This window comes from Chiloscyllium plagiosum, unplaced genomic scaffold (genome assembly GCF_037043375.1).
Source record: "Chiloscyllium plagiosum isolate Xiang-an unplaced genomic scaffold, Cpla_swu_hap1 HiC_scaffold_10, whole genome shotgun sequence".
NCBI classification, from domain to species: Eukaryota; Metazoa; Chordata; class Chondrichthyes; order Orectolobiformes; family Hemiscylliidae; genus Chiloscyllium; species Chiloscyllium plagiosum.
Window position 1 is genome coordinate 22,220,732 of NW_028270148.1, and position 16,152 is coordinate 22,236,883.

General features: G+C 41.3%; 1 protein-coding gene across 5 annotated transcripts in view; it reads left to right on the forward strand.

Annotated features, from left to right (window-relative positions):
* The window catches only part of LOC122552666 (proton-coupled folate transporter), a 97,975-nt gene that overhangs the window by 48,812 nt on the left and 33,011 nt on the right, over positions 1–16,152 (forward strand). For all 5 annotated transcript variants that reach the window (XR_015758366.1, XM_087991208.1, XM_087991207.1 and 2 more), the window contains one exon: positions 6,146–6,284. Coding sequence is in view for 4 of the 5 variants with exons in the window: in XM_087991208.1 (XP_087847334.1) it covers positions 6,146–6,284 (139 nt within the window). In the remaining variant the exon portion in view is untranslated. The remainder of the gene's footprint in view (positions 1–6,145; positions 6,285–16,152) is intronic.

The following is a 16,152-nucleotide window of genomic DNA, read 5'->3' on the forward strand; positions in this document are numbered from 1 at the left end:
TGCAAAATGTCCATATTACAGAGGAGGAAGTGCTTGATGTCTTGAAACGCATAAAGGTGGATAAATCCCCAGGACCTGATCAGGTGTACCCGAGAACTCTGTGGGAAGCTAGAGAAGTGATTGCTGGGCCTCTTGTTGAGAGATTTGCATCATCGGTAGTCACAGGTGAGGTGCTGGAAGACTGGAGGTTGGCTAACGTGGTGCCACTGTTTAAGAAGGGTGGTAAGGACAAGCCAGGGAACTGTAGACCAGTGAGCCTGACGTCAGTGATGGGCAAGTTGTTGGAGGGAATCCTGAGGGACTGGATGTACATGTATTTGGAAAGGACTGAATCGGGATAGTCAACATGGCTTTGTGTGGGAAATAATGTCTCACAAACTTGTTTGAGTTTTTTGAGGAAGTAACAAAGAGGATTGAGGGTAGAGCAGTAGATGTGATCTATATGGACTTCAGTAAGGCGTTCAACAAGGTCCCCCATGGGAGACTGATTAGCAAGGTTAGATCTCATGGAATACAGGGAGTACTAGCCATTTGGATACAGAATTGGCTCAAAGGTAGAAGACAGAGAGTGGTGGTGGAGGGTTATTTTTCAGACTGGAGGCCTGTGACCAGTGGAGTGCCACAAGGATTGGTGCTGGGCCCTCTACTTTTTGTCACTTAAATGATTTGGATGCGAGCATAAGAGGTACAGTTAATAAGTTTGCAGATGACACCAAAATTGGAGGTGTAGTGGACAGTGAAAAGGGTTACCTCAAATTACAACAGGATTTGGACCAGATGGGCCAATGGGTTGAGAAGTGGCAGATGGAGTTTAATTTAGATAAATGTGAGGTGCTGCATTTTGGGAAAGCAAATCTTAGCAGGACTTATACACTTAATGGTAAGATCCTAGGGATTGTTGCTGTACAAAGAGACCTTGGAGTGCAGGTTCATAGCTCCTTGAAAGTGGTGTTGCATGTAGATAGGATAGTGAAGAAGGCATTTGGTATGCTTTCCTTTATTCGTCAGAGTATGGAGTACAGGAGTTGGGAGGTCATGTTGCAGCTGTACAGGACATTGGTTAGGCCACTATTGGAATATTGTGTGCAATTCTGGTCTCCTTTCTATCGGAAGGATGTTGTGAGACTTGAAAGGGTTCAGAAAAGATTTACAAGGATGTTGCCAGGTTTGGAGGATCTGAGCTTTCGGAGAGGTTGAACAGGCTGGGGCTGTTTTCCCTGGAGCGTCGGAGACTGAGGGGTGACCTTATAGAGGTTTACAATATTGAAGGGCATGGATACGGTAAATAGACAGTCTTTTCCCTGGGGTCAGGGAGTCCAGAACTAGAGGACATAGGCTTAGGGTGAGAGGGGAAAGGGACTTGAGGGGCAACTTTTTAAATGCAGAGGGTGGTATGTGTATGGAATGAGCTGCCAGAGGAAGTGGTGGAGGCTGGTACAATTGCAATATTTAGGACTCATTTGGATGGGTATATGAATAGGAAGGGTTTGGAGGGATATGTGCTGGGTGCTGGCAGGTGGGACTAGATTGGATTGGGATATCTGGTTGGCATATACGGGTTGGACCAAAGGGTCTGTTTCCATGCTGTATATCTCTATAACTCTATGACCTGACAGATGAGGAAAAATTGATGCTCTGCCTTTTAGGAAGGGACCAGTGCATGAGGTGGTGCTGAGGCAGGATGACTTGCTCCCCCAGAACCAGGCCTGGTCTGGGGTTGCTACCCAGGCCAGTTCCATCCCAGCTGTCGGGAGGAAAACCCAGCACTGTGGGAAGAAGGTCAATGATCATCAGGCTAAGTGCCACCATCTTCTTTCAGCTATCTTACACCAACTCTATTTGTGATACTGTACCCACCTCCCACCAAGGCTTTTGTTCTCCTATTCTCATTATTGCCTGCAACATCTTCCCTTGCTCACTAGTACCCACTCCAAATCCAACAACTGCTAATACTGCATGGCCTCTGCACTGTCTGTTCTCTAACTCAGGTCACCTCCCCATGTGCACCAAAAGAAACAGCTATGCCACCCAAATGCATTTCCAGTAATCCCTGCCTCTCTTTCATTCTCATCCCTGGTGGTGATATAGACCTTGCTGCACTTATCATGTAACTCTCCCACATTTCTTACCATAGCTATATATAGGTATAACCCTATGAGAGTTAATGGAGGGATATAGACGGGTTAAGAGAATGGGGAAAATTTGGTGGATAGAATATAATGAGGGAAAGTGTGAGGTTATGTACTTTGACAGGAAGTAAAGAGGAGATGAACATTGTTTAAATGAATGAAGACTGCAGAAAGCTGCAGTACAGGGATTTGGGGGTACCCATGAAATAATCTCTCAAAGCTGGCATCCAAGTTCAACAGGTAATAGGGAAAGCAGAAGGAATGTTGACCTTTATGTTGAAAGACATGGAGTACAATAATAAGGAGGTCTTGGTAAAACTAAGCCAAGAACTAGTGAGACTATAGCTGGAGCATCATGAGCTGTTTCGGTCCCCTTATATAAGGAAAGATGCTTTGATACTGGAGGCAGTCCAGAAGAGGTTTGTTATGTAAAATCTGTATCCTATGATCCTGCCCCAGTAGCTACCTGATGAAGGAGCAGTGCTTTGAAAGCTTGTACTTCCAAATAAACCTGTTAGTCTATAACCTGATGTTGTGAGTTTCAACTTTGTCCAATCCAGTCCAACACTGGCACCTCCACTTCATTAGGTTGAACCTAGTTATGCTCCAGCTTTCTATAAAACACTATTCAGGTTTTAGTGGCGTTCAACTTGCCACCCATAGTGAAAGGAAATCTGGTCCTGTCATCACTTTGTTGGAATCTTTATTCTTTGGTATAAACAATGTCGTTAACACTTTGTTAAACTTTGTCTCTCAAAATTTCATGCTCCAGTTTTAATTTGAATTCGTTTGGTGAAACAAACAGATTGATGTGATGGGTTCATCCATAACTCCAGTGCTCGTTGGACCCTTAGTCTGGCAAAGGGCCCTTCCTGAAGAAGGACCCTTCCTGAAGAAGGGCTCCTGCCCGAAACGTCGATTCTCCTCCTCCTTGGATGCTGCCTAACCTGCTGCGCTTTTCCAGCAACACATTTTCAGCTCTTAGTCTGGCAAAGCCTTGTTCTTTCTTTAGCCATTTTCTTAAAAGCTTCTCATCCTTGTTATAGAGTCTCTCTATCTATCTATGCTGTGTAAATTCTTCTGATCCACTATCTTTCAGATTTCCGTGCTCCTTCCATTCTGACATGTTTTGCATCCCTGATTTGCTTCACTTCTCTGAAGGTGGACATGGCTTCAGCCTCCGTCACCCCTGGTGCCCCCTGCACCCACCACGCCCTTCCCTTGCTGTGAACACCTCGCTCTCTTTTTTTTTTTAAAAAAAAATCCTTAAATTCCTTCCCACTTAGATAAAGCATTTGATGAACAGCCCCAATATCTCCTTATACAACTGTGTTCAATTTTCTTTGATAACTCCTGTGAAAGCCTTGGGACATTTTGCCATGTTTGAAGTGCTGTGTTTTGATATAAGTGATTCATTTGTTGCTCCAGGAGAGCCATATGGTATTCATGTCAGCACAGGCATACACCTATTGCAGGATCGTGTGGATAGATAAGAGCTTTGGTTGGTTTAGTGCCTAAATGACTCCATGTGAAGTGATCCTTTCAGCCAGGACAGCGATGAGTTGAGAGTTGTGCAATTGCTGTCTGCTAGTTACCTAGCTGACCCCCTCTATCTTTTGTAGAGCAATCATTTGCAGGAGCACCTTGAGTTGAATGGGAAAGGGGTTTCTTTCTCTATTTACCACTGTGTTCTATTTTTTGTCCATTTTTCTATTTACCCCTTGTCAGACCATCCAAACTGGAGTACATACTGAATTGGTAACTCCGTGACAGGGATCTCTCTGGTTGGCCTGCAGTTTTCTGGGGGGCTGCCCAATCATCAACAGTCCTGTAGACCTGCCTGGTTTGACTTGGTGCTGAATCTCCACTCAAAGGTGAGTTACATCTGAGACCTCTCCAGCAGCACAGAGAGCCTACTTATCTCCCCCTCTTCTTTTATTGTCTTTTTCCAAAAGCTTGCTTTCTTAGCGAGTTTTAAGATTTGTAGCTCAGGTTGCGGTTTTGGACGTAGGTTTGCTCAGAGTTGAAAGGTTCAATTCCAGACGTTTCGTTACCTTACTAGGTAACCTCTTCAGTGGACCTCCTGCTAAGTAATGCTGAAAATTTCTGCTTTCTATTTATATGTTTGGGTTTCTTTTGGGTTGGTGATGTCTTTTCCTGTGGTGAAGTCACTTCTTATTCCTTTTCTCAGGGGGTGGTAGATGGGGTCTAACTCGGTGTTTGTTGATAGAGTTCCGATAGCTACAGAAAGCCTAGCCACTCTCCCCTACATCAGACATCTCTGAAATGGCTGCCAGACTAGTCAGACCCTTTGGCATCATGGTAGCCCACAAACCCACCAACACACAAAACAACAGCTAATGAACTTGAAAGACCCAATACAGGCAATGAGCAAAACTAATGTCATTTACAAAATACTGTGCAAGGACTGTATCAAACACTACATTGGACAAACAGGCAGAAAACTAGCCACCAGGATACATGAACACCAACTAGCCACAAAGACATGACCCTCTCTCACTAGTATCCTCCGATACAGATGAGGAAGGACACCACTTTGACTGGGACAATACGTCCATCCTAGGACAAGCCAAACCAAGACATGCATGGCATTCCAACTGGAACTCTATCAACAAAGAGTTAGACCCCCATCTACACCCCTTGAGAAAAGGAACAGGAAGTGACTTCACAGGAAGTGACCTCACCAACTCAAAGAAATCCAAACATATAAATAGAAAGCAGGAATTTTCAGCATTGTTTCACATGAGGTCCACTGAAGATGCTGCCTAGTAAGGTAATGAAACGTCTGGAAATGAACCTTTTCAACTCAGTGAGCAAACCTACATCCAAAGCTTGCTTGCTTTCTCCTCCCATGAGTGGAATATCAGCAGTTTGTTGATGTACAGGTGAGGAGCCTGACACTGAGCTGTTTTGGGAGCTCCTTGCCTTGTAGAAAAGTGAGCTTCATACAAGGTGTGTATAAGTTACATGGTTATGAAACAATCATTCTGGAATTCACAATGCATACAAAATGCAGATTATGGCCATACCTCTTGGGTAATTCCTGAGCTTCCCTTTATGAAGCATAAAAGTATAAACTATGAATTTAAATTTGAAATATGCTAATAAAATTAGCTGCCCATCACCAGGGGATGGGGAAACTGGAAGATATATTTTGGAGCTAATGAGAAACTTTACAGATGGTCTGAAACTTACTGATCAATCATTTCTCATTGATTTTTGTGCATGCTCCGATGACAACACCATGTAAACTAGAGCCTTGGTACAGTTGGTAATTACATTTGGCAGACTGCAATTTCCTGGGAGCTTGTATCAAAACTTGCAAGAAAATAATTAGAGCAGCCTTTAGTTCCTTAACCAGAGGTAACTGCTCACCAAACCTCCAATCCTGAACTTGCTCCTGCCTCCCTGAAATGAGACTGGGCCCTTTTTATGTCAAGGCTGCTCCACTGAGTTGGAAAGGATCCCAACTTGAGCTAACTGCCTCAGTCAAGAAAACTTGGCTTTTTACCTTGATGCAGATTATTTCTGACAAAGTTTCCATTTCCCACCTCTACATCAACTTAAACTTTTTTTTTGAGGCTTCTGTTCCCTTCAAGGCAGGACCACTTGTAAAATGAAGGTCAAGTCACCACAGCCCCACTGCACCATAGGGCTGCTTTCCCACTGGCGAGATGATTGGTGGTGGTGATTTAACCTGAGGGTCATCATATCTGAGGTGAAAGAAAAGGTTGAGAAGGGGAGTCCTTCATAGTATGCTCAGCTGATGAGAGAATGGAAACCATGCTGTGGCATGACTCTGCTTTAGAAACCATCCATCTGGTCAACTGAAATAACCAACCCCCTACTTTTAAAATATGATACTGATTATTGCATCGCAATGAGTGGTGTAAGTGTTGTTGAAAGCTGCTTAATTTTTACAAAATGTACGTTTCAAGATAATATTGAGGTTCTAAAATCTAAGCATTACTCTTAAAAACCTACTCTCTCCACAGGGAGCTACTTTAATTGGTCTCTTTCCATTCATGTTGCACTGCGTCAAAGAAATGACATTAGCCAAAGTGGGTGTGTTGGTGAGATTAGCTTCCCTTGTGCTGCTGGGCTTTTCCACACAAGCTTGGATGGTATTTCTGAGTAAGTAAACATTCTAAAGCCAAAGTCTGGAAATTATTGTGTGCTATACAATCATATTGACATATTTGTGCCAAATTCCTCTGTCCTCATTATTCTGACTGAACAATTGATGCTTTTGAATTTCACTTTACAGTCTTCCATGCTAAAGTGGCAGGCAAAGCAATTTGATTAACGCATTAAACATTCATGACAATAATATTGTCCAGTGTATTTTCAGAATTTGGATTGCCATGCTTAAATTGTACTTGTAGACAGTAACCTCTGTTAGCAATATCTGACATATTTGATATTTGTTATTGCAAATGACCCATTTGCAAAAATTGAAACCGATTGAAATGTAGCTACTGGAAATGTTAACTGCTTTTAAACGTTAAAATTGTTTTTGCACAATTTGTTAGATTTCCTTTTTATTCCTAATTATACAAACCTATATCACCATTGTAAAAGTTAATACCAACTGATCCATTTAAGGTCAGTTACCTGTTCATTTTGTTGATCTGTCTGTTGATGTGTTGAATGTTATTGCCGATCCTCCCCTTGATTTCAAAAGCGCAAAAGTGAAAGATGTTCCATTATTCATTTGCTGTCTGTGAACCTTCACCCTAATGAGCAAGCAGCATTTTTGATGTATTCAGTGGGTGAAGGCTTCAGCAATGTTAAAGAACTAGACAGTGGGGAATAGTTGGAAAGACAGCTTATTCCTCACATATGAAAAGTCTTTACTTTTAAAGCCTAATTTGACACTGCAAATTTAAAACCAAATAGAGGTTGGCTAATTGTATTGAGGTAGTGTCATGCATTAAATAGAAGTGCTTTGGAATCCTGGGATTTCCCTTTATAAAATCCCTCTGTACAAATGGTTATTAAGCGTAGAGAAATGTTAATGGCTGTCTCACTAATAAGTTGGCTTTGCTTGTCTGTTCCAATAACTCAAATCTGGTGTGAGATTTTTTTTTAAACAGGATAAATTGCAGATTAGCCTTGCATATTACTTTTCTCCTGTTAAAGAGAGATACAGATATGGAGAATAAAGGTAAATTGTTTTCATAGATTCTTTTAAATTTCATTCATTTGCTTTTGCAGAATGTGCACCCCACCATCCTCCAGGTAATTCAGGAGAAGGGTTTACCCAAGTAACTGGAATACAGCACTTTGGAATAATGCCCAGTGTAGTGGACTGCAGCTGATCAGTGTGCATCCGTTTTGAGATTGTACAAGATAGCAACATGAAACGAGCAAAGACCTTCGGTGATATGTGTGGTTAAGGAAGCATGGGTGTCTGAGATGGAAAGTGGGAGAACTAAGCTTGTTTAGTACTGGGCATTTAAAACTATAAGAATACAGTAATGGCATTAGGGGAGAACAGAAATAACTTTAAAGGGTAAGTGAATAATTATCTAAAAGATATGCTGGCATTGGAGGCAGTCCAGAGAAGGTACAGTAGGCTGAGACCTTGTATGTAAGTCTTTCTTTTGAGTGCAGGTTGCTAGTTGGGCCTGTACTCATTGGAATTTGGAAGAATGAGAGGCAACCTAATTGAAACGCAAGATTTTTAATGGGCTTTGACAGGGTAGCTATGGATAGTTTGTTTCCCTTGTGGGAGAGTCTCTGGCTAGAGGGCATAATCTCAGTGTAAAGAATCATACATTTAAGACACATGAAGAAATTTTGGAATTGAACATGATCAGATCAGCCATGGTTGTATTGTTTTGATTTGATTTATTACTGTCACATGTACTGAGGTACAGTGAAAAGTGTTATCTTGCCTGCTTTGCAGGCAGATCATACTAGACAAGTGCATTAGGGTAACAGGACAGAGTACAGGATAGATGCAGCTGCAGAAAAGGTGCAGAGAAAGGTCTACATTAACATTTAACAGGTCCATTCAAAAGTCTGATAACAATGAGGAAGAAGCTGTTCTTGAATCTGTTCATATGTGTATTCCAACTTTTAAAAACGTATTTTTATTTTAAAGAAATTTTTTCTTTTGAATATTACAACAAATACAAAACCAAACAATTCAACCCAATATTTTAAAAAATGCTAATTTCATTAATACTAACTAATAACCAAGCTACAAAAGGAAAATTTTGACAATAATAATAATGATAACAGCCATAACACAGCTCAGCAAAACAAAGTGATAGCCCTTGACCATCAAGCACTTGCATTTATACTTATTCATATGTTCGTAGCTTCTCTCCTCTGGATACCAAACCCATTAGTTAGAATTGCCATGGCTATATAAAAGCACTTATTAGTACGGCAGACAAATCTGTACCCAGATAATCCGAAAAGGGCCACCACGTCTTATAGGAGAAAGTGAGGACTGCAGATGCTGGAGATCAGAGCTGAAAATGTGTTGCTGGAAAAGCGCAGCAGGTCAGGCAGCATCCAAGGAGCAGGAGAATCGACATTTCGGGCATGAGCCCTGAAGAAGGGTTCATGCCTGAAACGTCGATTCTCCTGCTCCTTGGATGCTGCCTGACCTGCTGTGCTTTGCCAGCAACACATTTTCAGCGCCACGTCTTATAGACATTCTCCGTTTTATGTTGCACCATACTCGTCAGAAAATCAAAGGAGATGTGCTCCATGACTAGTTTACACCAGCCCCGGGGATTGTCCAACACCCAACCCAATAGAATGTTCTTTCTGGCACAAAGTGAGGATACTGAAAAGGTTTTTCTTGTGCGCATCTAATGAAAGAGCGGGTCCATCTCCTCCACCACCCACAAGACTTTCTCTATTTTGCCTGCCACAGCACTCTAGTATGCCCGCAGTCTGTGGCAGGACCAAAGACTATGACTAAGCGTGCCCATGCTCAGTTTATATTTAGGACACATTGAAGATGCTCCTGCTTTAAATTTAACAAGGTGGTCTGGGGCTGTTAGACCCTTCAGAAAATGTGAAATTGCAAGGCATGGGTCCTGTTGCAAATAGAGATCCTTCTTGCATTTTCTCAGACATTCTCTCTCCTTCCCCCCCCCCCCCCCCCATATTTCAAAAGAGATCTCAACGTCCAAGTCCCTCTCCCATAACCTATGAAGCCGTTCGGTCTCATCCGAGGGGCCCCTCCCAATAGATGATGAGTGTAGCTAACAGATAATGCACCCACAGCAATCAACACTCTCTCTTCTCCATATGGACCTATAAAGATCGGTTAGAAGTGTGGTCACTTTCTGTATGAAGTTACTAATTGAAAGAAATGAGAGGTCCCTATTGGGCAATTCATATTTTTGAGTCCACTCGTCAAAAGACATCTGTATCTCCCCTCTGATTAAATCACCCAGTATTCCAACTTGTATATTTTCTGCTCAATGGAAGATGATGGAAGAGAGTGTAACCTGGTGGAAGGGGTCTTTGTTTATATTGGTTGCTTTCCAAAGCAGGGGGAAGTATAGATGAAGTCCATGTATGGGAGGCTGCTATATGTGATGGACTGAGCAATGTTCACAACTCTGTAGTTTCTTTATGGTCTTGGGAGACCAGTTGCCATACCACGTTGTCATGTGAGCAGACAGTATACTTTAGATGGTGCAATTATAAAAGAATTGTAAGAATCCTTATGGACATGCTCAATTTATTTTGATTCCTGAGGTAGAGGCATTGTTGTGCTTTCGTGACCATAGTGTCAATATTGGTGGACCAGGACAGATTGGTGGTGATCACTCTGAGGAACTTGACGCTTTTGTTCATCTTTGCCTCAGCACTATGGAGTTGGTGTGGAATTTGGCCACACTTTCATCTGTGTATAAGGAGTATTGTAGAGGGCTGAGTACGCAGCCCTGCAGGGCACAGGTATTGAGGATTATAGTGGAGGAGGTGTTGTCGCCTCTCCTTACTAACTGCATTTGTTGGTCAGGAAGTTGAGGTGAGTTTAGAGATGATTTTGTTTGGAATTATGGCGTTTGAATGGTGGAGCGTTGGGCTGAATGGCCTATTTCTCTTCCTATGTCTTATGGTCTTATGATACCATCCTAAAAACATGAATAGAATTTAGGAGCAGGAGTGGGCCATTTGGTCCTTCAAACCTATTCTGCCATTTAATGATTGTGTGGCTGATCCTCTCTCTCAAGGTTACCACTTCCTTCCCATATTGCTGGATGCCTTTAAAATTAAAAAAAAAATCTTTTCCTCGAATATGTTCGGTGACTTGGCATCTACAGCTTTCTGCAGTAGAGAATCCCAGGTTTGCATGCCTCACCCCATATCCTGACACTCCATCCCCTGGTTCTGGACTGACTTAGCCGGGGAAAACTTCCTCCCTGTATCTAGTCAGTTAAGCCTTGTTAGAATTTGATACATTTTGATCAGGTCCCTTCTCATCCTTCCAAAGTCTCATGAATATAAGACCAGTTGAATCAATGTCTTCTCACATAGACCTGACATCAGCTCTAGTGAACCTTTGCTGCACTCCCTCAAATCAGGAGACAGAAAACTGCATGTTGTACTCCAAGTGATGTCTCAGCAAAACCCTGTATAACTACAGTAAGACATTGCTCCTTCTGAGCTCACCCTTTTGAAATGAAGGCCAATGTACCAATTGTTATCTTAATTGCTTGCTGCACCTGTCTGTCTACTTTAATTGACTGGTGGGCGAAGACCGACAAATTAGTTTGTCCATCCATTGTAGTCTATTCTGATGTCCCCTTTTCAGAAAGAACTGAATAGGAGGAGGATTTGGAACTTACGGTCACTAATTTCTTTTTCCTTTTCTGTAGTTTCCTAGTTGTAGCCCATGATTCCCACTCTGTTTGAAATCAATTAACACAGAACAGACCTGGAGCTGGAGCTAAACCTAAATGTTCCCAGGTTTGTATAGATTAGATACCCCACTATGGAAACAGGCCATTTGGTCCAACATATCCACACCGAACCTCCAAAGAGTAACCCACCCAGACCCATTCCCCTAACCTATATTTACCCCTGACTAATGCACCTAATACTATGGCCAATTCACCTGACCTGCGCATCTTTGGACTGTGGAGGAAACCGGAGCGCCCGGAGGAAACCCAAGCAGACACTGGGAGAATGCGCAAACTCTACACAGAGGCAGGAATCGAACCCGGGTCCCTGGTGCTGTGAGGCAGCAGTGCTAACCACCGTGCCACCCCATATAATGCTGTATCAGAACATTGCTATGTTGTTTCCCCTCAAACTCTTTGTGGAACAATTAGGAATCAATGATTTCCTCTGCTTAAAACTAGGTTTGAACGTTTGCTGGGAAAGGTTGATGGTTATTTATTAAATACTGCATAAATAAAAAAATGCTAACAGCATCTTGAAGGACTGGATAGGAACACTGATAAGGTGTTGATCTGACTTTGTCCTGAACTCATTCACCTGCTGGTGCTCCAGTATCCCCTGACTGTCTTGTCTTGTACATCAAACATCAATTCAACCCTGAATAAATTCAATCTCATCCCTTCGCTACTTTCAGGGGAAGAAAATTCAACTAACAATGCTCTGATAGTGGGGGGAGAAAAACCACCTCCCTTCCATCTTATTCCTATTAAAGTTGCATTGGGAGTGAAAGTAATCAAGGAAAAGTGGGAATGGTGCTAACAGCAGTGTGTCAATGCTTCTGTAAAATCAAAGCTAATAATGTCATATACAGAAATCATCAGTTACCCTCATACTTATATTCTAGAGTACCTATAAGGATGGGAATGAGCATTCCATCTTAAAACTCATTCCACTACAAATGGAACATTGAGTATTTTTCTGTCCTAGACCTTCCTTCTGTAGTGCTTCCTCCTCCAGTAAGTTTGCTTTTTATTTCATTCTTTTGAATTAGCAGATGTGTTTCTCCTTTAAAAATAGCATCCCAGTTCCAGCTGATTAAGTTATGGGGGGGCAGTGATATTTTACATCAAGGGATTAGAGCAGTTGAATGTGCAAACAATTGTTTGCACAAGCTCAGATTTATTTTGCGCATTCTTGGCATCATTGCAGTCAACCTCCAGATATAAACTTGGTCGAACAATTTAGAACTCTATCAGAATTTTTCCCCTGTTGTGCAATTGGAACATAAAGCGTTATTACATTTATTTTCCTAAATCTTTAAAGCCATTTCGTTCTGAAGAGGAGCGGTGAAATATCAGTAACTTAAAGGATATGTGCAAACTGGGAGTCCTGAAATAAACAGTCTGTAATATATCTGTTATTTCTCATTAATTTGCCCATTAATCTAAGCTTTTTAAATTAACTTTTATGACACAGACAAGGTTCCTAATTTGCTATAGTTCAAGACGGGTTACCTCCAAATCGCTCAGCTTCTGGGTCAGGAAAGAGGATCTGTCTCTTAATCTTGAGAGAGCCAGGATTTTAGTTAGAACACCCTTTTTTTTTTTTTTTGTCATTTTTATAAAACCATTTGGATGTGAGCATAAGAGGTATAGTTAGTAAGTTTGCAGATGACACCAAAATTGGAGGTATACTGGACAGCGAAGAGGGTTACCTCAGATTACAACAGGATCTTGACCAGATGGGCCAGTGGGTCGAGGTGTGATAGATGGAGATTAATTTAGATAAATGAGGTGCTGCATTTTGGAAAAGCAAATCAGGGCAGGACTTAAACACTTAATGGTAAGGTCCTGGGGAGTGTTGCTGAACAAAAAGACCTTGGAGTGCAGGTTCATAGCTCCTCTAAAGTGGAGACATAAGTAGATAGGATAGTGAAGAAGGTATTTGCTATGCTTTCCTTTATTGGTCAGAGCATTGTGTGTAGGAGTTGGGAAGTAATGTTGCGGATGTATAGGACATTGGTTAGGCCACTTTTGGAATATCGTGTGTGGTTCTGGTCTCCTTCCTATTGGAAGGATGTTATGTAACTTGAAAGGGCTCAGAAAAGCTTTACGAGAATGTTGCCAGGATTGGAGGATTTGAGCTATAGGGAGAGGCTGAATAGGCTGGAGCTGTTTTCCTTGTAGCATCAGAGGCTGAGGGGTGACCTTTGTAGAGGTTGATAAAATCATGAGGGGCATGGATATGGTAACAACATAAGGTCTTTTCTCCTTGGGTGGGGGATTCCAGAACTAGAGGGTATATGTTTAGGACGAGAGGGGAAAGATATAAGGACCTAAGGGGCAATATTTTCATGCAGAAGGTGGTGCATGTGTGGAATGGACTGCCAGAGGAAGTGGTGGAGGCTGGTACAATTACAGCATTTAAAAGGCATCTAGGAAGGGTTTAGACCAAGTGCTGGCAAATGGGATTAGATTAGGTTAGGTTAGGATATATGGTCAGCATTGGACCAAAGGATCTGTTTCTGTGCTTTATATCTCTGACTCTGACTTTTTAGATTTGACAGTGGTGGACCTCGAGGATGGAATGTTGATTTTCCCTGGGGGCTGGGGTAACATTATAACTTGGTCTGATGTTGTATCTATTCCACTGAGATGTTAGATATAAAACTATGTACTTTATAGTCCTCACACACACAGGCCTGCACTGCCAGTTTACACTTTTCTGTAGTGTTAAGGAAGGGTTGCATTGCCAGAGGTGCTACTTTTTGTATGACAGTTTAAATGGTAGTTTATATTTGTATATGATGGCAGAATGTCAATATTAAAAAGTTTTGGAGATTTGGTGACCTAATCAATATTTGTCTCTTAATCAATACCTGAAAGCTGTTGCTTTCTTTAGGAATATTGACAGTATTAATATTTTTTTCACAACTATGAATGTTGCAGCAAACTTATTTATTTTCTCAATCATGCCTCAATTCCTATTTAATTTGGATATTTTCTATTCCCTAGAACATTTCCTGTAGCTATTAATTTTTGCTTGTTTTCCTAGATAATTCTAGGTCAGATCCTATCCAGGTGTAGATGACAACACCATACATTTATGTCACATGTTTAGCATAACACAGTATTCTAGTGCCATTCACAAAAGCATCATTAATCAAAAATGTGATGCTATACTACACAAGGCGATATAGAGGAGGAATCCCTAAAAGTTTTTGTAAAAGTGGGAGGCTTTACGGATCATCTTAAAGGAGGACAGACGGGTAGAATGGTTTTGAGGAAATCCTAGCGGTTAGGGATTAAGCAGCCGAAGGCATTACTGGTGGAACATGATTTGGGGATGCTGGTGTTGCAAGAAGCTAGACTGGAGTGTAGAGATGTTCACAGTTTGTAATTCCTTGCATTAGCATTGCATAACATGTACAAATCAGATTTTTGGTCCAAGATGGCCTGACGTTGAAACTGAAGGTTGATGCTGAAGCTATGTCATCGACAAATCTGATTTTCCTATGTAATGTTACTTGTTCACCAACGTTCTATCTGGTAGGCATGAGATATATTGGAATGTAAACACAAACTCTTTTCCAGTCAAGTCTGTTATATAACAGTGTTCACTAGAAGTCTGTTGGCATGGAGTAAATTTATCTTGGTGCAATGAATGTTAAGGAAAGGCAAGCTTGCGGATGCTTAAAACTGAGACGCACAAAGTTACACTTTGATTTGGCACAGGCAGAGAATAAAGTAAGAAAAAGTTGAGGTTTCACAGGGACCATGACCAATAAAATGCTCTGTCTACTTCTTCTGAGATGGAAGGTCAAATGTGTGCTGTGGTGCAGATGGTTACAGGCCCCTTATGAGCTCAAAAAAAGGAATGTATCTGTAAATCTAATAATTATATTACAGGAATGGGTTCAATGGCTAAACTAGTCCATGTGCTGTGCAATAAAATTGATGTAGCATTACCAAGAATTCTTGGCTAGTAAAATCTAAAATATTGCATTGTATAATGAAGCAATTAATCCGCCTTCATGTTGCAAATACCTAAATCTTCATGTAGGGACTTAATGAGCTAAAAATTCTTGACAATAATTCAACCTTCCTTTAGAGAAAATTAACAGCCTCCCCTTTATTATCCATTAGAAGCAATTACTTTCTAGTAGTTTACAATGGGATCAGCAGGATATATGTTTAAAGTTGTTCCAAAATATTTGATTCTTTGGCTTTAAAAATGTTGGTATAGTAGAAGCTCTCGCTCATTGTGTCCCGTCATTCACATCAATGGATCTTGTTCTAATCAGTAGTAATTTTTATTACCTGATTTCTAGTTCATTAAAAGCGTGACATTGGGTGACTATTAAATAGCCCTCTTGTTGCCAGGGTTGGTATACACACGTTAGATCTTGAGTGAATTCACTTGTCTTCACTCAGGTGAGACACTAATTATAAACCCACTTTAATTTATGCCAAAAATGAGAATATACAATATGATTTTCACCACAATGTTCAGTTTTTCTATTGCTCTTTATACTATAGAGTAACAAAATAGACAACGCTTGGCGCAGTTGCATGCTAAACTCACTACCTGCCCTTCAGTTACTCAGCAGCTTTGTTAAGAAAAATAGTCATACCGACTACCAGTTATCTGGTGTATTTATTTGTCTTTGGCATATTCTGATCATGTGTTTATTGCGGAGTGTCCTTGGATATTAATTCTACTTGCTGAGTCTTGGTGTGCTGAACTGCTGAGTAAAATTGTTAGGAATGAAAAGCTACTCTTTCATGTGGAACTAATCGGATAGATTTAACGATTGGGTGGAGTATGCCAGTGATTACCCAGTAGTGTCAGCTGGAGGTCTAGTCCATTTTGAGGGCGCATTGCACTTAGTAAATTGGCACTCACTCCTGTTCCCCATGGTCCCTGTAATTGTAGAACTAATTTTATGAACACGACCTTGCAACTAAAGAAGTTTAACTGAGGTAGATAGTTGGAGTACGAGGGACTTCTTTGCACCTTGACTTGCTGAGATTGACGCGACTGCCACTAGATTCAGAAGGTTATTCAGTGGAAGGTACTGAGGGAAAAATGGCAGGGGAGTTAGTGACGTGGTAAATCTAGC